At 38.3% G+C, this 22,387-nt stretch overlaps 2 protein-coding genes across 3 annotated transcripts in view; both read left to right on the plus strand.

Annotated features, from left to right (window-relative positions):
• The window catches only part of RNPC3 (RNA binding region (RNP1, RRM) containing 3), a gene marked incomplete at its 5' end in the record, with an annotated part of 15,591 nt that extends 8,539 nt beyond the window's left edge, over window positions 1-7,052 (plus strand). The window contains 6 exons of the mRNA XM_026067341.1: window positions 766-927; window positions 1,119-1,213; window positions 1,304-1,362; window positions 1,920-2,052; window positions 3,162-3,234; window positions 5,968-7,052. Of these exons, the coding sequence (XP_025923126.1) occupies window positions 766-927; window positions 1,119-1,213; window positions 1,304-1,362; window positions 1,920-2,052; window positions 3,162-3,221 (509 nt within the window). The remainder of the gene's footprint in view (window positions 1-765; window positions 928-1,118; window positions 1,214-1,303; window positions 1,363-1,919; window positions 2,053-3,161; window positions 3,235-5,967) is intronic.
• A 53-nt stretch (window positions 7,053-7,105) lies between these two features.
• Window positions 7,106-20,416, plus strand: LOC112966817 (pancreatic alpha-amylase-like). Of its 2 annotated transcripts, none has more exons than XM_026067289.1 (12): window positions 7,106-11,739; window positions 12,658-12,796; window positions 13,390-13,605; window positions 15,216-15,362; window positions 15,698-15,895; window positions 17,196-17,426; window positions 18,291-18,424; window positions 18,516-18,638; window positions 18,733-18,832; window positions 19,048-19,169; window positions 19,279-19,404; window positions 20,107-20,416. In XM_026067289.1, the coding sequence occupies exons 1-12, from the start codon at window positions 11,600-11,602 to the stop codon at window positions 20,294-20,296; spliced, it is 1,866 nt and encodes a 621-aa protein (XP_025923074.1). In that variant the 5' UTR covers window positions 7,106-11,599; the 3' UTR covers window positions 20,297-20,416. The 2 variants fall into 2 exon arrangements, with proteins under 2 accessions (XP_025923074.1, XP_025923076.1); XM_026067291.1 differs by having other exon boundaries at window positions 7,106-8,487; window positions 12,680-12,796.
• Window positions 20,417-22,387: the final 1,971 nt, after the last annotated feature.

Here is a 22,387-nt window from a genome sequence, read left to right on the forward strand (position 1 = left end):
ATGAAACTTTAAGATTTTTTTTTAAGAACACCAACTTGCATCTTGTCTGCCTTTGTTGCTTTTCCTATGTTAAAGCACGGAACTCTGTGCTTTAGTACAGTAAGGAATATAGAGGGTTTTAAAGTCTCTTTTTCGCCTGTGAGCTCTCTGCTTTTACAGTGAATTGCACATTTTTTTTAAACTTTAGGTTGTTTTTAGTAAATGTGTCACAAGTTCATTCTCAGTCTTACACGGTGTAATTGAATGTATCAGGGTAACTTTAGAGTCTCCTTTTCCAGCTCCTAGAAGGCAGCCTTCAAGTGATCGCTAGCTCCCTTTCCGTAATGCGCTGATAATCACTTTGCTATATAAATATTGGGCAGTAGTAGCAATGAGGCATGGCGGTTTCTTATAGCATTAGGGTCAGTCCTGTGTTTCTCAGTATTTTAGAGTAATATGCAATTTCTTTGAAAATATTAAAAACTAAATAAATTAGTGAAATGTATACATCTTTGAACAATAAGACTAGTTTTATTTTAGCTGGCATGTGCCATGGCTTTTATCTGTAGTAAAGTTGATTTTGTAGAACTGTATAGAGCAGATGTGTTTATCAAGCCAGGGATGAAGATGGATTTTCTTAGGGGTGTATTCAAATTCATTTAGAATGCCTGCTATATTCAAATGCTACTTCTGATTTTGAAAGGTGTATATTTTTTAACTTGCAGTCGATCCTCTTGTAAATAAATGTACAAACCACTATATATATATAATGTATTCAAATTTTAGATCTTTATGCAGCCACAGAAGAAATCAATAATGCAGGATTTGGAAAGATTTTCCCAGCTCCTACCTCAAATGATAAAATGGAAATGGAAGAGGAGAATGATGAAATACCATCGGAATTTATTTCTAGAAGGGAACTAGAAAAAAACAGACTTTCTAGAGAAGGTATAACTTTGAGAATAAATCCTCTATTAATAGCTCTTTGCTTTTTGTACTAGGTTTAAGTAGTATTTCTTTTTTAATTTATCAGATATATTAAAATTTAGTTATTTTATAATGATAAAAAGTAAAAAAAAAATCTTTAAATGAGTTGAAACATTTAGATTGCCTATTTTTCTGTCTTTGTTTTGTTCAAGAAATGGAAAAATTTTCAGTTTTCAAAAACTATGAGCCAGGTGATCCAAATTGCAGGATATATGTGAAGAATTTAGCTAAACAAGTTCAAGAAAAGGTAGGTAAATAAGCAAATTAAGTATTTATCAAAAAGGTTTTTTTTTTTTTTTTAATCAACTTTCCTCTTATACCTGCCCTTTAATTCCAGGATCTCAAGTTCATTTTTGGAAGATATGTTGACTTTCAGTCAGAAATGGAACGAAATATGTAAGCTGCTTTGATGCTTGGTAAAATTAAAGCTTTGTATTAATTTCTACAACTATGGCGAAAACTTTGATTAAAGATCAGTCATCTTTTCTTTTTTCTCTCTACTTCAGCACTTTTAAGGGGGAAAATGCTTCTCATCTGCAAATCTTTCTTTATCAGAAGTACAAAAGTAGAATTATTTTTTTGAACAGAGTTCAAAGACCCAAATATTATGCCTTCATATTTTTGCCACTGAATTAACTGTTTTGTTGGTGAGCGATGCAGAATGTACACAGTGAAGATCATTGTGTGTATCTGATCATTTTGCATATGTTGTGTTTATTGTAGTTGTACATCAGCTTGCCATCCTGCCATCTAATGTCAGTTTTTACTAAATAGCTTCCAAATTTTTTTTCCCCTGCAAATATTAATGGTCTCAATGACATAATACCTGAATGTAGGCACTCCTTCTATTTCTACTATTCCCCCAACTGGTAGCATGAGAATTATTTATACTATGAGATATGAAAGTGTAGTTAAAAACACAAGTAATTCCTTATTCTCAAATTTGTTTCTAGGTTTGATATACGTTTGATGAAAGAAGGCCGTATGAAGGGACAGGCTTTCATTGGATTACCTAATGAAAAAGCAGCTGCTAAAGCTTTAAAAGAAGCAAATGGATATGTGTTATTTGAAAAACCCATGGTGGTTGTATCTTTTATGAAAGATTTGTATTATATTCTTTTTTAATTTATTCGTGAGTCTCTAGCCTGTAATGTAGGGTTCTACTTTATTAGAAGTCTATAGAAAGAAAAGATGTATTTTAAGAACACCAGGCGGTATAGCACAGCATACTATTGTTAATTTTATGATAACTGAAAAATATATAGAGGCACTACCCCTTCTGAAATAGAAAAGTTAATGTGTTTTATTTAAGACGTAATAAAATTGACACTTCTGTTGTTAGCTCTTTGATCCTGCAGACATCCTAAACATAATTTAGCTTGTATAACTACTCTCTTTAAATTGAGTAGGCTCTTCAACTTGGTTAAACCTGTGTTTGCAGAATTAGGAACTGAAGTATATTTTTAACACAAAATGCAAACTCCTTTTGTCAAGGATTTGCATTCAGAAAACATATACTTACATTGTATATACATTAATAGGAACAAAAAATCAGAGATACTTATAAGAAGTATTCCTGTCAGCGGTTCATCTTTAGACTGCTTCTCCAGCTAGAACTATCCATGTGTTTCTGGGCCTGTGTAACATGTTGAGATTTTTATACTTTTTATTTGGATTTCCTTTGCCATGTTGTTTGTGTGCTTTAAATCTTTCCCTGTCCTCTTCTTTCTTAGTTTTCACTTAACTGTTTCCTAGGTTTTCTCCTTTTCTTTGGACTCTTGTTCCAATGACCTCTGTTTCTTTTAAAATCTTTTCCTCCTTCTTACCTTCTGAGATATCAGAAGTTTTGGAATTAACGTACAGGGATGGAGGTCTGTAAATATCAAATGTTTATCCTGCTCTAGTTACTCTGTTTGCAGCTCCCCTTCCCAGTTTATCTACCTTATTTGCTTAGTAATCTATACTCTTGAACAGGTTCTCTTAAAAATTTTTAAATTACCCATCAGTGAGGTCCTAGTCTTTGACTAATAGGCACAGCTGTAATCATATTTAATGCTGTAGTATAATTGACTCTCAGAAAAATGAAGGACACATTTTAAACTACCTATCCTTTACTGGAATAATACTACTTTTCTTCTTCTTTATTAATTTCTCTTTGTTATCACTGCCACCTGTAGTCCTTAACAGAATCTCAGCAATTTGCTCGTTCAGCTAGACCAAAACAGGATTCCAATGAAGGGAAAAGGAAAAAGTAGAACACTGCAAAAGGTAAGGATTCCCTGCCTAAAAACAAAAAGTGAGAGAGAGAGGCTGTTTTTTTTTTTTAATTTATTACTATTTTTTAAATAGCTGCTTAAGCGTTTGTCTTCTATCAGAAAACCAGGCTGCAAGTTACATAGACAGTAGGAGTTTAAAGTTAAGTTCCTTTCTCTAGAAACCTGGAGACTGCTGTTTCTCCAATCCTCAGGTCATAGGGTTGTTTGTCAGTTTTTCTAATCTTTAAACTAGGGGGTGGGGAGTTGGGAAAAATAACTTTGAAGAATCTGAACACTTCTAGTAACCTTCAGGGGTTTTGGCTTTGAAAAGAGTTGTTTTCAACACGCTTTTCCCCCCACATTGTAATGTGACCCTGAAGAACTGCTTCCAGTTATAAATTTACTTCCATTAGCTCTGTAAAGGACCTTTGATAACTTTGAATCAGCTTTGTGCTGTTGCAGCATCCTTTAAGTTTGTTTGATTTAGGAAAGGGTACTACGTCAGAAATTTTTGCTTAATATTATATTAATTGAGACTTCCTTTTTGTGATGCAATGCACAGATGCTGATTTTTGGTCTGTCTACAATGCTGACAAAGTAACTTTTAGCAGAAAGCAATCATGATTTGACTTTATTTCCCATTATATATATGGCTTTGCTTCACTGCTGCTTTACTTGAAGTATTTGAGTTGCCCTAGAGTAACTCGAGCAAAATCAGCTCTAATTAAAGTGTAAGGAGTTTCATGACCCCAAAACATTTGAGTAGTGAATTGCCTTAAACTAGCACATAAAATAACTGATAGAAGATTTAGAAGTCCTTAGTTCTCAACCTCCACCCATTGATAGATCAGCTAGCTCAATCAAATTTAAAATGCCATTTAACTCACTACAGATTTCAGTTGGGCATCACTGTACTTATCCCTCCATCTAAGACTGAATGAACTCAAACCTTAGACTGAGAGCTTTTGAAACATTCTACTTGTTCCATCATGTTTTTTGATCTGGATATTTTGATCATTTATTTTGGAGAAAAACCCAAAAGCTTGAAATTAAGGATATAAGTGACTGTTTCTGACTTGGAAAACTGTTTTGAGACTCCCAATATTGTTATTGCCAGGGTAATATTTCTATTAATAACAAAGTTATTTTAATTGTAATCATAGGTTTCTGGTTCTGTCAGTTGTCTGTGAATTTTTGGTCAGATTCCATTTGAGCCTATGTTTCACTCATTTCTGAGATGCTATGCAGTCTTACCAGCTCATATTTTGAGTTATTGATTTCTGCTTTGCAAAATCAGTATCTTGTTTTATCAAATTGAAGACTTTTTTTTGCAGATATTCTTATGTTTTGGTTGTTGAAAAGAAACAAATCTTGGCTAAAGAGTACTATAATGAGAACAGGGGTTTAAATAAATGTTTTGGTTCTGTTTCTAACTTATTCCTTGATAGAAAAAAAAAAAAGAAAATGTATTAAGATTTACTTAAATGGAAAAGAAAACTTGCAGAAGTATTTGAGCTATTGGAAATCCTCACAAGGATCCTCACATGTCTTTCCAACTAACTTAATATATAATATCTGATTCTGACTTCACTAAACATGTTTTAAATAGTATTCAAATTACATAAACAGAAGCAACGAGATGTTGATTTGGTTAAGCATGTTGACGGTCAAGTCAGAAGTATATTTTTAGAATGAGCAGGCATATTTACGCATTTAAAAGGTTACATGAAATAGCTCGCTGTCACTCGTTTAATATATCAAGGGCAAAACTTCTTCCTTACTTTGACCATTTATATGTAAAGATCACAGAATGCTCTTTAGATTAATACAGAATTCTGGGAATCCATGAGTTTTAATTAAAAGTTATTCCTTTCACTTGCCAACTAATGATGAAGCTGAACCCTATTTCTACCTGGATGTTTTTCCTGTTCCTGCTAAAATATCCTGGAAGATGCTAATTTGTGATGCAAAATTCTGTGATAGACATCCGAGTCTGTAAGGAAGAAGGGCGTCAGAGTCTCAAATTAAAAAAAGTAAATATAAATTAATTTATGCAAATATTTGGAGGGCTTTAAAATTGGTCTGTGTTCTTCATCTCACAATATGTTTAAAAAAAAGACTAAATTGACACAAGTTAAATTTTGATTATTCTTAAACAGGAAGAAGCTGTGTTTAATTCATGAACACTATTGCAAACATGATTTTCTCCTTTATATAGAAAATAATGCGTATGCTTTATAAAAAGTGCTATGTTACTCCTTTATGACTGAAATACCTTTTTCTTGATGGACCAGCAAACATTTAAGGTGATATTTGGGATGATTATTTTTTCTGTAGCTAAAATATTAGCTTTTGGGGTGAAGGGTTATGTAGAAGAAGCTGATGCTGAGAGGTCACCAGCTTCTTTGTAGGGAAGAAGTGACCTGACAGACTGCATTGAATGGAAACGTGATTGGGTTTTGGACCTGTTGGAAAAAGTGAGTCTGTAAAATGTGGAAGACTGAAGGAGAATCAATGAGACAGAAAATTCTGGTATTGTCTTAACAGTTCAAGTTATCAAAAGACACATTTACTTTTGAATATGGAGTTAGTTTTGGTGGACTCAGCCCTCATTAAATGTGATAAGGGGTCAAAACTGTATTTTAGTAAATGAGGCATTTTTGCTTATGATAGGTAGTATAAAGTTATGTGAATGTGATACTGAGAATAAAGTAAATTTAAACCACATTCTGCTGTTCTTCTTTAGAAACATTCCTGCGTAAATACTGCAGTAATACTGTCATGCAGAGTGTATCCTTTCTTGTTGTATCCTTTTTTGTGCAATGTTTCCCGTAGCACCCTACTTCTTAAGTTTTCTTTTAGAGTAGGTGTGGGGAGGAGTTTATGCATTTTAGAGCTCGAACTAATCTGKTAATTTTAAAAACAAAGGGCACTTCTTCAGGGGAAATAATTAATGAGTTGTCTCTATTACTTGAATAGACATAATGAAGTTTCCTAGTCTCAAAATGTGGCCTCCACATTCTTCCTCTAAGGCTGTAAACTTTAATTTGCGGTCAAATTGTGGAGCTGTGCTGATCTCACACTGAGAATTCCTTCTTGTTTTTCTTTAATAAAATATCTGTTGGTTAAAAAACATTGCAAAGCAGTCCATTAAATTATTACAGTCTTGAGCTGTATTTTAGAACATTTAATGATTACTGTTGTCCTGGTTTACGAGAAACGATCTGTAGTTGAAATACTTTGAACATTTCTTATTTTTTAGAATAGAGAACAGAAAATCTAAGTGTCTCACAATGAAGTAATAGACCTGGGAATGGAATTATTAATCATTGCTACTTTTTTGTTGTTTTATAGATTGTTTTCTGCATTGTTGTAGTGTTGTTGCCAGTGATTTATATATTTTTGGTGGATTTTGTATTACWTTATTCTGTTTAATTCATTTTAATATACATTTGATACAGCCTGTTATATATTAAGTTAAAATTTTTCAGACATTTCGTGCTTTTCTAAATATTAAGCATCTTCCAATTTAGCTGTCAAAAGAAAGCACATACCCATATTTTCTGGTCATTCATACTTTTAACATGCATTTATGATGTTCCAGGTCCCTTTTGTGTTCCATCTCTTTCAAGTATTATCAAGCTGAGAGAAGAAGCAGTGATCATCAGGACTCTTGAACTGTGCGTAGTAGCATTTCTAAACTATTTAAGACAGAGTATAAATTTGCTCATCTAAAAGATTCCAGATGTCTTTAAACAGTCACAGGACTTATATGACAAGTGTATGCTAATTTGCTTGTAAAATCTCTAATAAATTATTCCTTTCTCTTCATTTTGCATTTTTTTTGTTGTGGGGTTTGGGAGTGGGAAGGGGAAGGAGGAATGCACCTTTATTTTTTGAAAAGTTAAGTAATCCGATTGTAATTAATTCAGGAACATGTTTGAGGTTATTCAGAATATATATTTGTAGGTATCAGAGTGAATTCTTTCTTTCTGCCTTGAGTATAATGTTCAGCTGTTAGAGTAAAAAGATGAGAAAATCTGAGGATGATCTGATTTTACCATAAATCTCTTTTCTTGCCGTGGAAACCAAACAGAAGTGGTGCACTGGAATGAGGTTGACGGAACTGTACTGTGTAATTAGCCACTCTCTTTTTTCCTGAGGAGACCAGGAAACCTTCCTCTGACAATGTGTGAGGACTTCCGAAGAGTTTGATGCCCAGAAGAGAAAGGAAGAAGTGAAGGAAAAAACCCCTGACAAATCTAAGAGTTCTGTGGCCGTTTTATTATAAATAATGTGAAGGGTGTAAATAATGTGAAGGGTGTAAATAAAGCTAAGCTATGTGCTTGTTAGGGTTGCGTTATCAGACAGCAAGTAGAATATTCCCCCCACCCTCCATTAATCTGTCAAAGAAATGCTCTCAATCCAGTTGAAAGAACCCTCTTTTTTAAAGGGCAGACGCAAACTTCCACTCCCTTAAACCAACTTCTTTCTTGTATACTCATTTATACTATTTTTTCCTTTTTCTTTGGAACATGTTTCAGTTTTCTCTTTGATATTTCAGGTGAAGTTACCACTTTTTTTAACAAGTCATATGGGGCTGCTTCCTGGATCCCGCAGAAGCAGCAGACAGACTTATTTCACAATCTGTTCCAACAACTACTGGCATATAGACACACCAACTTTAAATATGAACATGTCTTATTTAGTTAAACTTTTGAATATACTCATAGCATTATAATTTTGCAGGTACGGCTGACTCATGTAGATGATGTAATAATCAAGAATCTTGCTATAGTCCTGTAGTATGAATTGACTCCTTGATATAGCAAAGATCTTGCAACATCGGAAACTAGAAGAGATTTTCTGTATATGACCTTGTGCGACTTGTCAGAATTTTCTTTGAAAGGCAGAGTCAGAAGGTTGTTCTAACACGCTTTTAATTCCAAACAGATTTGTGACAAGTTTAAATTGCAAAGTGGATTGCTTGATTCAAAAAAAATCAAAAAAACCAACAAATTTCTTCAGTATCTTCAGCAGGAGCTTGATTTGGAAGGTCTCCTCTCCTCTCCAGTCTTTTGGGTGTTTTTCCTCAAATCTTTCTTTTTGAATTTTAGGGACTTCACCCTATTACAGTGAAAAGAAATTTTGGTTTTGAGAAGATAAAAATAATGTTTGCGAAGTGGAGGTGGTGTCTTACTCAGAAACTAGCTAAATTATCCTTATGACACTAGTGACTTGGAAAATTCCCCAAGATATTTAACAGGTATTCCATAGTTTGCATGYGTTATAGCTTTCACATCTTTGAAAGTTGGCAGCTAAGAGGGCCTAATGTCAAATTGAGAATCACTTTTCTTTACTGTTTTCTAGGAAACTTTCAACTGTCCTAGTTTATTCCTAAAATGTATCTTTCTAGTTGATACAAGACTAAAGAGAAAACATTTGCCACTGTAACTACTTTTGTTTACTGAAGTAGTTTGTTGCTCCTTTTTGCAGAACAGCAAATAGGTAGCTCGAATCCTGTGACTGCTGCCTGGGTCTTCTCCTCCAGGCTAGGAGACAGCTTCTTGAATGAGATCTTGTTATATACAGGCAAATATTCATTGTAGTTGTAGTGCTGATTAGTTGCAGAGAAGAGAAACCTTATTCCAATGACATAACAGGCTCCATGTGTTACTTTGTATAGCACAGGCACTGTGGCAACAATAAGGTAGAAAATGCTAGTTAGTCCTGTGTTGCTTTTGAAGAGGTGGAGCGCTTCATTGTGCTAGGATGTTTTTAGTCTGTGCCTTGATGGAGCCACTGTACAAAGCATTGTGATTCAGGTTATTGCACATAAAAAGTTATATAATACACAAAGCATGCAGTATTTCCTAATACCCACATTGGGTGACATGTATAGAGCCAAGCTATTAAAATATTACATAAAAGACAAATATTTTTCAAAGCGTTGGAATAGGATGGCAGCAGATGGTGCTATAATCAAAGACAAAAATACTTAAAAAAAAAAAAAAAAGTACATAGAGATTTCCTTTCTCAAATACTAAGACTAGAGGTATTCCAGAATGCAATTTTATCTTGAATTGACATAATAATGTGTAACAATTTTTTTAAAGCAGTTTTTATTTGGGCATACAGCGCTTTCTCTTGAAGTAGCACAGTTGCATGGTAAAGCTGGTGTGGGGCTGAAGGGTTGGGGCACGCTTTTGGGGGGTTTTCCGTGAGCTGTGGTGCAGGCTGGAGCACTGGGGCAGCAGGGAGGAGGCGGCGCTGCTGCCGCTGCTGTGCTGCTGCCGCGCTGGCAGGCTGCCGGGGCCCGGCCGCCCCCGCGGGGCTCTGCTGCCCTGGCCCTGACCACGTACGGCCGCGCTCCGCTGTCAGCTGCCGGGAAGGTGCTGCAGGAATCGCCTGGAAATGACACAAATTAGCCCCAAACGTACGTATTAAGGCGTGCTACGTATTTTATGTGTGCTTATTTCCTGTATGTGCTGAAAAGGCCCTGTAAGAAGTTTGTAAGGGACAGTGCAGTGTTTCCAAAGAGAGCGTCAAAAGGAAGCAGAATTGCTATATCTGTACAAAATACGCAGCTGCTGAGAGAAATTCTGTGGGGAAAGACTGGCAGTTCCCATGGAAGCTAAGCTACTTTCCTTTTACAGCCTATTTAACATCCGAAGCTTCAGTGGGCCTGCATCAAGCCTCTCATGTATTGCCATTCAGCTCAGTTAGGCATTGTTTGTGTGGTTTGATGTGTGCCCAGGTAAAACCAGGATGACACTCTGACTTTGGTTTAATGAACGGATGCTGCCTGGGACTTGGCAATCACTGTAGCTTTTCTGTCTGACCCTGGACCGGGGTTTGATTGTTTATCTGCTTGCTCCTTAATTTGGCTCACGGACTGTAATAAATCTGAAAATAATCTAGGTTTTAAACCCTCGTTTAACCCCATCCCTTCCCCAACCCAAAACAGCACCATGCAACCCAAGGATAAATAAACCTTTATAATGGAATATTTTACGAAAGGTGAAATCTATAATTTATATCTGATGAAATCTCTAAATTATTGGTAAAGATACCAAAAAATACTCTGATTGCATGTAATCTATACAAAATAATAAAGCTAGTTCTCCCTGCCTTATAGTTTTTGCAAGACTTATTTGAATCCCTAATGAATTCTCATCCAGTTGAAATACAGTAGTGTACTGAATACCTACAATGACTGAACTTCATGCAAAACAGAAGCTTCTTCTGACTTAAGGCAAGAGAAAGATAACTTGGAAGTCCATACTCAGCACTGATAGGATATTCTAAAAAGGCTGAAGAAAAGATGTTTAGACTGTGAACATTATTTTTCCTAGAAATGTGTAATGCTTTTAAGATTAAGTAAAATGTTGTAATTTTTGTGATGTTTTTGTACACTTGTTTTGAGGTGCCTAAGAGTTACTGTTGCTGTTGGATTGTAATTCTGTATTAAATTTAAGATACTGCAGAGAGGGGTTTATTATTTTGAATCATGTCATGTGATTTTATTTTACTACATAGGTACCACTTCAAGAATGTAAGAAAGACGATGATTAAGTCAGCAATACCCAGTGTCCTTCTCCTTTTCTTCTTTTAAGAGCAAATTTAAATACTATTGCTAGCATCCTTGGTATTTTGAGGATAGCAGCTGAGTTTCAAACCACAAACTTTCAACCCAACAGAAAATGAGCTGACTCAGGTTCTGACTCAGGTTCTCAGGTTCTTCGAGACAGCAGTGGAGTTCTTCAGAAATACCACTTCCCTCCCATGTTCTTTGAATTGCAGTCAGCTGAACTCTCTCTGCTTTCCTATGGCAGTACAGTATTTTTTTTTTTTTCCCAAGTTTTAAAGCATTTTGAAGCTGGAGCCTTCAGACTGTATTGGGGATTTCAGCATTTCCATCTTATCATTGTACTGAAGCCAGAACAGCCATAAACTTTATTTCAAAGAAAGCAAAAAACTATATTGAAACTTCTCTTCAAACACTAGGCCTTGGAGTCAGTCTGGTCAAAATATATTATTCTTACTGCTTTGTATAGCTTAGTTGTCATTTTATCTATTTTCTTATTCACTTTGAGAAAGCAAAAAAATGGGAATGCTTCCTTACAGGTAAAATCCCCCAGCTATTGTCAATTGTAGCCTAAGCACCTAAGCAACAAGCAAAACTGAAGGTCTCAGTTCACTCTCAATGACCAAAACTGCAACATGAGCCACTTGTGTATTATGTGTAAAAGCAATGACAGTATTTTGATTATCTGGCACCCTGATTTAGAAAAAAGAAAAAAAAAAAGTTGTGTGGAAATCTGACTCAAAAACTCAGAAAGTAGTTTGAACGTGACTTAGCACTGCCAAGCTGATAAATGGCTTCTCTTGTCAGAGAAGATCAAACTCTCTTAGCTCATTCTCTGTTAATATATGTTCTTCCAATCAGGACAAAGAAACAATTTGTCACAGAAATGAAAGCACACAGATGGCAACTGCTTATGGCTGAAACTTATCGGTATATTTTACAAAAAATTTGCAAGTTACTAATTTCATTAAAATTGCTTTGTTCACTAGTAGCAAAACAAGCTAAATTTATCAGATGATTCATTCTAAATAACTCTGGTTGCCCTGAGAAATACACTGACAGCTGATAGAACAGGATCTGGAAGCAGGAACTACACTATATAAACTGGCATAGTTTGCACTTGAACTCACTCCAAAGAGTGTAGCGTCACAGACTGAGAGATGCGCTTCCTTTGCTTGAAATAAAAATATGAGAGAGGGTTGTATTGTAGAATTCACTTAACATTTTATAAAAAACCTTGTGTTTGGATGTCTGTGTTGTAGCAGATCAGAGTTTTCAGTGGTACATTCTCAAATATATTTGTATATTAAATTGGGAGAATATGCATCTTTTTTTTCACATAGCAAACCTGATGGCCCCTGTGTTCGTCTTTGACCCTCCACTAAAGTGTTTGGTGTCTCCCATGACACCACACACAAAATCTCGTTATTCCTTCATTGCCCTGTGTTGTTTCTGTGTGTTTTAATAGCTTCTGACGAAGAATAGACACTTAGGAGAAAGTAACGAGATTTTGTGCTATTTAAGGAAAGTAGTTCAACCTCTTGTTTGTGATATGTCTCCCTTACCTTGTAGGACTTGCTTGTATCTCAGACCCTCTAAAACAACTTCTAAACATCAAGACTGTGAAACGAGATTCTAAACAGTCTAATGTAAACCTTGACAGTCACTAACTTCCAGTTTGTTCCAAGCAGTATCTCTCTTTAGATGAGAGAAAAAAGAGGAGATTTTAATAGGCCTGTCATCTGTGTTTGTTAGTATATATAGAGAGCAATATGATATGACTTGGTAGTAGAGTGGTACTAACCTAGCCTATCAGAAGGTAATGCAGCTTGTTTTCCTCCTTTGGAGAGTTTCTTTGGTACCTTTGCAGAACTCTGCACACCTGGGCATTGAGAAGGAGACTTCTTGGTTATGGAGCTTCACAGCACTTGCAATGTCCTGCATGCCACTGTGTTATGTTCGCTGGGAGAAGAATGTCTCCTCACAGGTTGTAGTAGGGACAGAGGTTAAACATTTACTGCTTTGGGTTTTGAGTCAGCATAGTAATCTGCTGTATTTGAGGGCTCCTCTATGATTAGTGCTTGCACTTTAATCACAGTTATCATGAATGACAGATCTCCATATGTTACACTTCCAAAATATCTGGATTTTGTTGACAACTCACTATAAGATGAGCACCACTTCTGCAAGGCCTCATCTCAACATGCACAAGTCATAGTAATGCAAACTGGAAAAAAGACCCCTCTCATGGATAAATAGAGATATCAAGTATTATGCATTAAAATGGAAAATGAAATGTCGATTTTAGCCTCTGCCATTTAGGTATTTTGGGGGGGCATTATAATAATAAAAATACTACTTTTACACACTAGAGGCAACCTGTACTAGACAATGCCTGAATTTTAACTTTAGAAAAATTAAGTTACCATTAGCACGGGAAGTTGATATAGTTTAGATAAACCAATTCTCAAAAAAAATAACAATCAAGTGAAGTTAAGTGAAGTTAAATAAAAAAGATGCCAGAGATAGGTAGTTGCTTTTAAATGTGTATTTTGTAATGTGTACTTTACCCTCTTGCAGGAACATAAATGGGCAGTAAGAGGAGCACAACTGATCAGAGAAGACACGATGGGTATCTATTTTCTTCTGCTAGTTGTAGGGTTTTGCTGGGCCCAGTACAACCCCAATACTGAGCCTGGGAGGACCTCTATTGTGCATCTCTTTGAATGGCGCTGGGCCGATATCGCTCTTGAGTGTGAACGCTATTTAGCTCCTAATGGATTTGGAGGAGTTCAGGTACGTTGTTTCCTAGCAGGAGGTAGTAAAATTGCTTCATAGGTGATAATTTGTTTTTCAGAGCAAAATGTTCAATTTAACAAAGGACAGGTTTTGGAAAAGAAAAACAGAAATTGGTAATGAGGTATTAAATGCTGACAAATACATTCCTAGGCAAGTATCATGTAAAGGTGGATTTATTTCATCGCTCCAAAGGGCATATGTTTTGCTCTCTGTACTGCTTCATTTGGATGAATTAGAATTTCAGATTACCAACTAAATCTTTATTTACTGCTGTGAAGAATAAAAGAAGGATCTCTGTTATCCCTATCTCACGTATCTCTGTTTATCTGCTTGATATTATTTAAATCTTAAGAGCTAGACAAACGTTAAATGAAACTATGACAGAGAAAAAGAGCTCCCAGAGAGAATACCAGGGTGCTGAAAGTTTTAAAAAAAACAGCAATGAAAACAAACAAACAAAAAAACCTTAGGCTGCTAACTGTGTGCACCCAGACTGGCAGGTTTCTCTCTAAAGCCTCGTGTCAGAGTAAGCCATTAAAAGGCCCTGCTTTGCAGGAAGGCGGGGTGAGTGAGCAGGCAGAAATGAGCTGAAAGCAAGTCTTGTTTGGGGTGGAGGTGAGTCGGTGAGAACCTGGGGCAGCTGCTGAGCAGGCACGTGCTGGAGAGCAGTAACCTATTACAGCGTTTCAGTTTGTTTGTTGGCTTGCTCTGGAAAACTTGGTGAAAGAATGCCGCAGTAGTCTGCCTGTCTCTTGTAACCTAGGAGGTAAAAACTGGCCTGAGAACTTTCCTATAACTTTTTAAAAAACACATCCTTTCTTTGCAACCTTCTTTCCAGAGTTACAGGCCTGACTGATTTTAAACTGATTTTTCAAACTATGGTATACTCCTGCATTCCTTTTTAACCCATGACAGTGACAGCCCTGTGACAATCCATGGCTCTCGAAAAGAAAGTATTTACAGGTGCAAACTGCTGTTCAGCTTGTCACAAAGTTGTGGGCGTAAAGTAAGCTGTAACTCAGAGATCTGTGTGCAAAATGGTAGGATCAGTCGGTCATGCCCAGAGACTTGGTGATGGCAGCAAAAGCTTGTTGCCCAAAAGGTGTTCTGGAAAGAGCCCATAAAGGGAAAAAGCTTATCTGGGAACCATGAGAAGTCTCATTGCATGTACACTTCTATCCAAAACATTACAAAAATTGCAAAAGAAAGTCAGATCTGTTTTAAAGACGTTACCTCAGTTTCTTGTTTTACAGTCAGTTCCTTCCTGACTTTGGACTCTCTCTATTGACCTAACTGTTCAGATTTCAGGCCCTTCTGTTGAGATATGAGGTCTATGTCCCCAAAGATGATTAGGGACCTATGTCCATGGACATCATTTGATGGTATGTTTTTACCTGCTGAAGGTCTGGACTGAAGTCTTTTTTTTTCCAGGTGACTACAGTGGGAGTAGAGGATACAGAGGATCTGTATGGGCTAGGTATTGTGAGCTTCTTGGATTAAAGGGATCTGATTTTCTATTTTTACGTTTTTTCTCTAACAATTCTGAGCAAACATTAAGTAAACCATAATCAGTACCCTATTACCAAGAGACACCATTTTATTCACAGATTTCTCCTCCAAATGAAAATATTGTCATTACTGATCCCTGGCAACCTTGGTGGGAAAGATACCAGCCAGTCAGCTACAAGCTCTGCACACGATCTGGAAATGAAACTGAATTTAGAGACATGGTGACCAGATGTAACAATGTTGGAGTAAGTGCTTTGAAAACCTTGTGTTAATAGTGCAAGGATATAGATGCCAGGAAGTTTAGAAAGGACGATGTGGTAGCTTTGGAGCAGAGATGTTTGTTTCATTTACTTGCCTATCTGTTGGCATGCATGTTGTACTGCCACTGCTATATAGGTTTAGGAAAACTGTCTGACAATTTTAATAAACATGGAATATTTTAAATACAGAGCATGTTGGGGGAAGCAAGCAAGCAGAAGTAGGTGGACAGGACAGGAGATAAGAACAAGACAACATTATTTAGTCAGTGGTGCTGTGGGAAGTAGCATCCCCAAGTGGAAATGTGAATTTTATTCTCTAGGTACATATTTACGTGGATGCAGTAATCAACCACATGTGTGGAGCTAATGCTGGTGCTGGCAACCATGCTACTTGCGGAAGCTATTTCAATGCAAAGACTGAAGATTTCCCAGCTGTGCCATACTCTGGCTGGGACTTTAATGATGGTAAATGTAAATCTAGAAGTGGAGACATTGAAAATTATCATGACATATCTCAGGTAAACCTAAAACTATAAATGTATTTTTCATGTCTGTCTGTTCTTGGGCTGTTATTTCTTTACACCTCTTTACTGTCAGACAAAAAAGATGAAACATCTCATGGAAAACCAACCTAGTTAATAATAGAGGTTGATCAGAATAGCATTACTAACGTGAGCTCCATTTTTTAAAGGAATAGCTCTAACTTTTTAGATACAGATAATATGCTTAGGCACATTACAAAGTTTTAAAATTCTTAAAATTTATTTGGGATTATTCTGTGTTTAAAAAAAAGGTTAAAATTATTATTAATTGCCTCATTTATTATGTGGATGATTTCTTTGGTCTCAAATTCAGGAGAGAGAGATTAGGAATTCATAAAGAAAAATAATAAGGCTAACATCTGGCAAGCTAACCTTATATTTATAGATTCCACTTCTTAAGAAAGACCTGCTGGTTTGCAGATAAGAATTCTGTCTGTTACTGTATGTCAGATTATAAGATCAGGATTGCAATACTACAACAGAGCAAGTAATTATTTTAGAAAAATAGATAGTTATTTTTCTTGAACCATGTCTTGTCCCCTTCAAATGTATTTAATCTTTTTTAAATCTAAGTTTAGGAGAGAGGTTTTTGGGGGAAATAGAAGAAGGGGGACTTTAAACATCCAAGGAATCTTGAGCAGTTCTTGAGGAGCATTTGAAATGCCGGATCTGTGGTACATGTTGCGATATAGGCTGAGGTCCCTCTCTCCAGGTGGATGTGCGTAGCCATGGAAACCCACTGTAAAAGTTATTAAACATATACTGAATGTACTGAAATGGTTTTATAGAATATATTGTTTTGATGAATGTCCTTGCCCATCGTTTTATGTTTACAGGAAACAAAAACAAAAAAGGTCCAGGGAAAAAAGGGTTTAAATGTTTAGTAAAGCTATATAACTCAGGACTTTTTAAAATTTTGAAATATCACTTCTAGAAGTATTTCCTGCATTAAAGAAGAAATGGATACACTGGAATAAAAATAGTACATCATTTGTGCCCCATACTTGCATTAAAAAACTGATAGTAGATTTAATGTTTTGTTTCTCTCTTGTTGTATTCCTTCCACACTTACAGCTGTGCAGGCTGGGTGAATGCAGACTGCTTGATGACCCTTCTATGTAGATGTAAATAACTGTTCAAGGCACAAAATATGCATAGTAGACAACGATTAGTGGAAGATTTATTTTGGCATTGTATTATAGACAATAAAATTAAAAAAAAATTTAGATCACTATTTCATTTGTTAGGTGAAAAATAAATCAAAAATTTTTTATAGGTCCGTGACTGCCGCTTGGTTAGCCTTCTTGATCTGGCTCTGGAGAAGGACTACGTGCGCTCAAAAATTGCGGAGTACATGAACTATCTCATTGATATTGGTGTAGCAGGCTTCCGGATTGATGCTGCCAAGCATATGTGGCCTGAGGATGTGAAGGCAACTTTAGACAAGCTGCACAATCTAAATACTATCTGGTTTTCTCCAGGATCTAAACCTTTCATTTACCAGGAGGTAATTAATTTTCTTAAACTCACTTTACAGTTACCTTTTTGCAGATACGCTATAGACTCGGTCCTGCCCTTGAAGCTGTGCTTTGCTTGAACTGGGACTGAGCACCTATCAGACTGAAGATCTATAGAAATAGATGTTAAGATTTAATAACCACATTTTCAGATCTCCAATCTTCCTGCTAATGGATATTGACATGCAAAACGCCTCAATTGTTTTGGACCTTCTGAGCCTGGAAATTTCAAATGATATGAAATCTACTGCATTTAAGTTAGTGTAAAAACTTGTTTGATTGCAGAAGGAGATGATTTCACTCTGTGCTTTTTATATTCCAGGTACATAAATTGCAACAGAAGATGGCATAACCGGTGTTTCTTGGAATTTGAAATTTGTTTTACATTTCAGTAACAAATTCTAGTAAGAGCTGAGAAACTAGTAACTGTCGGTTTCAGTCAGCAGAAGCTAAAGTCACTAGACATATTTTATTAAATCAGTATGTTACCTAGAAGGTCTAAGGTACAAATAGTGCAAGATACTTTAGCTATATCATGAAAATAAGAAATGAGGTGGCCTGTGTGCTGGAAGCAAGAGCATTGGGATCTAGAGTAAAGATAAAGTGGTTATGGCCCAAGCCTTACTTACGCTGCAGTGATCAGTGAGGGTAACCAGGTAAATGGTGGAGATGGAAACAAAGTGACCACAGCTGGGCTGGGATAAAAAGAAATAAAATATCTTTAAATGCAATTTTGAAGGTAAGTGGAATAATATAATTAGATCAAATTATTATTCTTTCATAGAACAGCTTCTAGGGCAGTTCATTTCACATCTTTGTAAGCAGAAAGGAAAGTTTTCTCTTTCCTGTACCAGGTAATTGACTTGGGTGGAGAGCCGATCACAGGCAGTCAGTACTTTGAAAATGGCCGAGTGACAGAATTCAAATATGGTGCAAAACTGGGGACCGTGATCCGCAAGTGGAATGGCGAAAAGATGGCCTACTTAAAGTAAGGGTGACCATCCTGTGACTTCTGCGGGATAATGCAGCTGGATGCACAGCTGGACAGGGTAGCCTCAAGCCTTTGTCTTCTTGTCTAGGAACTGGGGAGAAGGCTGGGGCTTTGTGCCTTCCGACAGAGCCCTGGTCTTTGTGGATAATCACGATAACCAGCGGGGGCACGGGGCTGGTGGAGCTTCGATTCTAACCTTCTGGGATGCCAGGTAAGAGATGCCGTTGTGTGGGTGATGCTGCTTTTGTGGGTTTTCTCCCTGGCATGATGGCCCTTTCCATGTCTCATTACTTTTGGTCTTACAGGCTTTACAAAATGGCAGTTGGTTTCATGCTGGCTCATCCATATGGATTCACGCGGGTGATGTCAAGCTTTCGTTGGCCAAGATATTTTGAAAATGGACGGGTAAGTTTACAAAAACGAAGATCAATTCGCTGTTCATAAGGATCCAAAGAGAGCCAGTGAATCAGTCAAGTCTGGTTAAGCTTGTAAATCTTAAATGATTTCTGTGTCCTGTGCTGTTCTACGTGTTGGAAATATAGTGTTATCTCTAGCTTTCCTCTCCAGTCAGTATCTCCGCATTTTCAGTACGAATGGTAAAACTTCTCTTTTAATGAAAGGATGTTAATGACTGGTATGGACCACCAAGCAACTCGGATGGATCAACGAAATCTGTTACAATTAATGCAGACTCCACCTGTGGCAATGACTGGGTCTGTGAACATCGCTGGCGTCAAATAAGGTAGGGCGCTGTGGAGAAACATTCAGCAAAAGCAGTTAATTTTGCATCATGTTCCTTGTTGCTTTAGAGCTCTTACAGTTACAGCAACAGCCATTCTTTGCACCTCCAGGAACATGGTTATCTTCCGTAACGTGGTGGATGGTGAGCCTTTCTCAAACTGGTGGGACAACAACAGCAATCAAGTGGCTTTTGGACGTGGTAATAAAGGATTCATCGTCTTTAATAATGATGATTGGTAAGTCGTGGGGTTGAAGAGGCTGTGGGATGGCGGCTCTAGAGAGAAGCACAGTGCCTCAAGAGCAATCTGAAACAAAGATGATGTGCTGGGAAGGGGAATGTCTTTGCAATAGAACACAATCAGGTGAAGGAGATGTGATAACACAGAAGCTAAGGCTTAGGGATCTGAAGTGAGTATCCGAAGGTGTAGAAATGGCCTGTTAGTGTTTTTGGTCTGCTAGTCATATTCTCTCTCTCTCTGTCTCCCTCTGAGAAACTATGGCTGTGGCTAGAGTAATGCCCACAGGTTGGAGTAGTAGCAGTTGAAGTTTTGGCAGCTGTGAGTGAAAAGGGAACTCTCACCTCTCTCATGCCACCCAATCTGAATGGGCTGGACAGTCACAGTTCTAATTACTGCTAACAGCGTGTGTCCTGCTGTGAAGCTCAGTGAACCATTTGATTTTGTCCCATACTACCTTTTTGATGACTGGTGGTATCCCTACAGCCTGAGTTAGGTTCCTGTGCTTGCTTGCAACCCCCATTAGTCTAGAGGGCGAAAAGGAGAGGGTAGGGGGTGATACAGGGGGTAAACCGAGAACTCTCTCCCATTCAGTTGCCCTTCAAAGTAATGGACTAGCATCAGATTCGGAAGTGCTTGAGGCAGGTTGAAATACCTGTTTTGAAAACCCAGCATAAAGAGCATTCACCTGTTTTCACTTAGGCAAATGCATGTGAATTTGCAAACCGGACTGCCTGCTGGTACCTACTGTGATGTTATTTCTGGACAGAAGGAGGGCAACAGATGTACTGGAATACAGGTGTATGTTTCTGGTGATGGCAAGGCCAATTTCCAGATTAGTAACTATGCTGAAGACCCATTCATTGCAATTCACGTTGATGCTAAATTGTAGCTCAAGCAAAACATGTTTCTGCTCTTGGTCTGTATGTATGCAATATCTCTGACTATGCAATCGCCTTGTATTCAAGAATGAGCGAGTCTCTGGGTCTAGCAAATAATAAATGGGCTTTAAATGAAAGAGTAATGCTTCTTCTCTTAATGGATTGGATTGTGACTATCTCACGTCACACTTAGTGGCAGGGCAATGGTAGGTTTTAAGGATGTGCTGGCAATGTGACACTGTGCTTCCCAGATTGCAGGAACACCAGGGAAAAAAGCCTGGGTAAGTTAAAAGGGCTTATTTCCAAGGCCGATACATGCACACGCATCATGTGGTGAGGAGTAGCCACGTTGTGGCCAGTCAGCTGCTAGCTGTGTGTATCGACACAAAAATGAGATGCCTTTCTGGTGACAAACCAAACAAAGCGTCTGGCTTGGCAGACCCCAGTGGCCTGCTCCAAGCTCACCTTCACGGTGGCTATTCCAAAGGTATATGTGAAGCGAGATGTGTGTCCGGGCATCGCTTAGTCATTGTGACAGTGGCATAAGCACAGCACCATCTCCACGGTGCGTTACATTTGACAGTTCTGTAATATCTCGCGTAATTATGGAGCCTGAGCACAGACTGGGCAGTTTCCACAGTTTTGCCGTCAGCCATGAGACAATCCCCAGATAAATGTGAGCACGCCACCGTCACTTCAAAGCAAAATGCCTCCTTGGGAGAAAACACTTGGCGTGACCCAGTCTGCCAAGGCAATTACAAAAGGCATTGCAAGAGTTACTGTTTCTGAGAGCAAGGTCCATTTTGAAAGGCTGTTTCCCTTTTCTGGAGGGAGGGAGAGAGGAGGGAGGGAGGGAGGGAGACAGGCAGAGTGTGTGGTTGTGTTGGGGAGGGATTGGCTCAGACTGTGCTCAAGGGTTCAGGGCGTTTGGCAATGTAGTCCTGGTGGGGGAGCATGAAGAAAGGCCGTGTCCCTGGCCCAGGGCTGGACCTACCATCTCCCTTGGTTGGGGTGGCTACAGCCACCTTGCTGAGGGCAGAGGGCCTGCTGGTCAACAGTGGCCTTTGGATCTTCTCGCTGGAAAGGTGTCCAAGACCGGGGAGCCCCACGTGGACGGAGTGAGGAGGAGAGGCTGGTTTGCAGCAGCAGTTAATAGCCATTGCAAGCCTGTCTTCCGCCCCGGGATCAGATCGGGGAGGCCTCCCGCACCTTTGCAACAGCCTGGCGCCGCCTGCTCCTTCTCTCTTTCTGGGTCAGCATAGCCCTGTCTGTGGGAGCTGTGCTGGCAGTGAGCTACAGCCCTGGGAAACCAGGTGATGCTATGTTAGCTGTCGTTCAGAGATGACCTGACCCGGCATATTACACTCGGTCTAGCCATAAAGATCGCCGTTGTTTTCTCAACCCCCTCCAGCGGCTGTGGCAAATGACTGACCTGATGCACATGGCCCCGAGAAGTCCATGAATGAACAGGAGGCAAGAACGTGCCAAATAGGGAGAGGGAGACGTCTGTGCTTGCAAACACTTTGGGATCCAATTTTCGTTGATGCTGGAAGGCAGTGAGTATTTTGCCGGCTGACGCCATCGCAGGTTGAGCCTTAGCTCTGCATCTGATGCTGGAATTGAATGCAGTACGGAGGCAGAAATCACGAGGCAGTCTTACTAGGTGGAAGTAAAACGCTGCTTGGACTGAGACGTTGACTGCTGTGAAAGGACCAGGCTTGAACCGCAGGTTTGGGGGGGAGTGGGGGTGGGGAGGACTTTTAATTTTACGGAGGCAGTTTTGGCCCAGTGCTTTACAGTGAGGCACGAGACACTTACGGAAGTAAGCAGCGTTGCCATCCAGAACAACAGCACGTCTTTTAGATGGGTTGTGAAGCCCTGAGGTACAGTCAGCTTTCTTCCCGGTCTTCAAGTCATTCCCAGAATTATTATAATTAGAAAAATGTCATCATCATTTTCACTGCTCCATTTTATACAGAATAGGTGTCAGGAACAGCTATGCCAGTGCGGAATGAAAATCTGAAACATTTTGGGGTCTTTTATCCTGTTAAAGTACAGCATTTTCCAGGGCCAAGCAGGATGTCTAATTCATTTGTTGAAGT

Source organism: Apteryx rowi, unplaced genomic scaffold (assembly GCF_003343035.1).
Source record: "Apteryx rowi isolate R43461 unplaced genomic scaffold, aptRow1 scaffold_258, whole genome shotgun sequence".
In the NCBI taxonomy this organism is placed as follows: domain Eukaryota; kingdom Metazoa; phylum Chordata; class Aves; order Apterygiformes; family Apterygidae; genus Apteryx; species Apteryx rowi.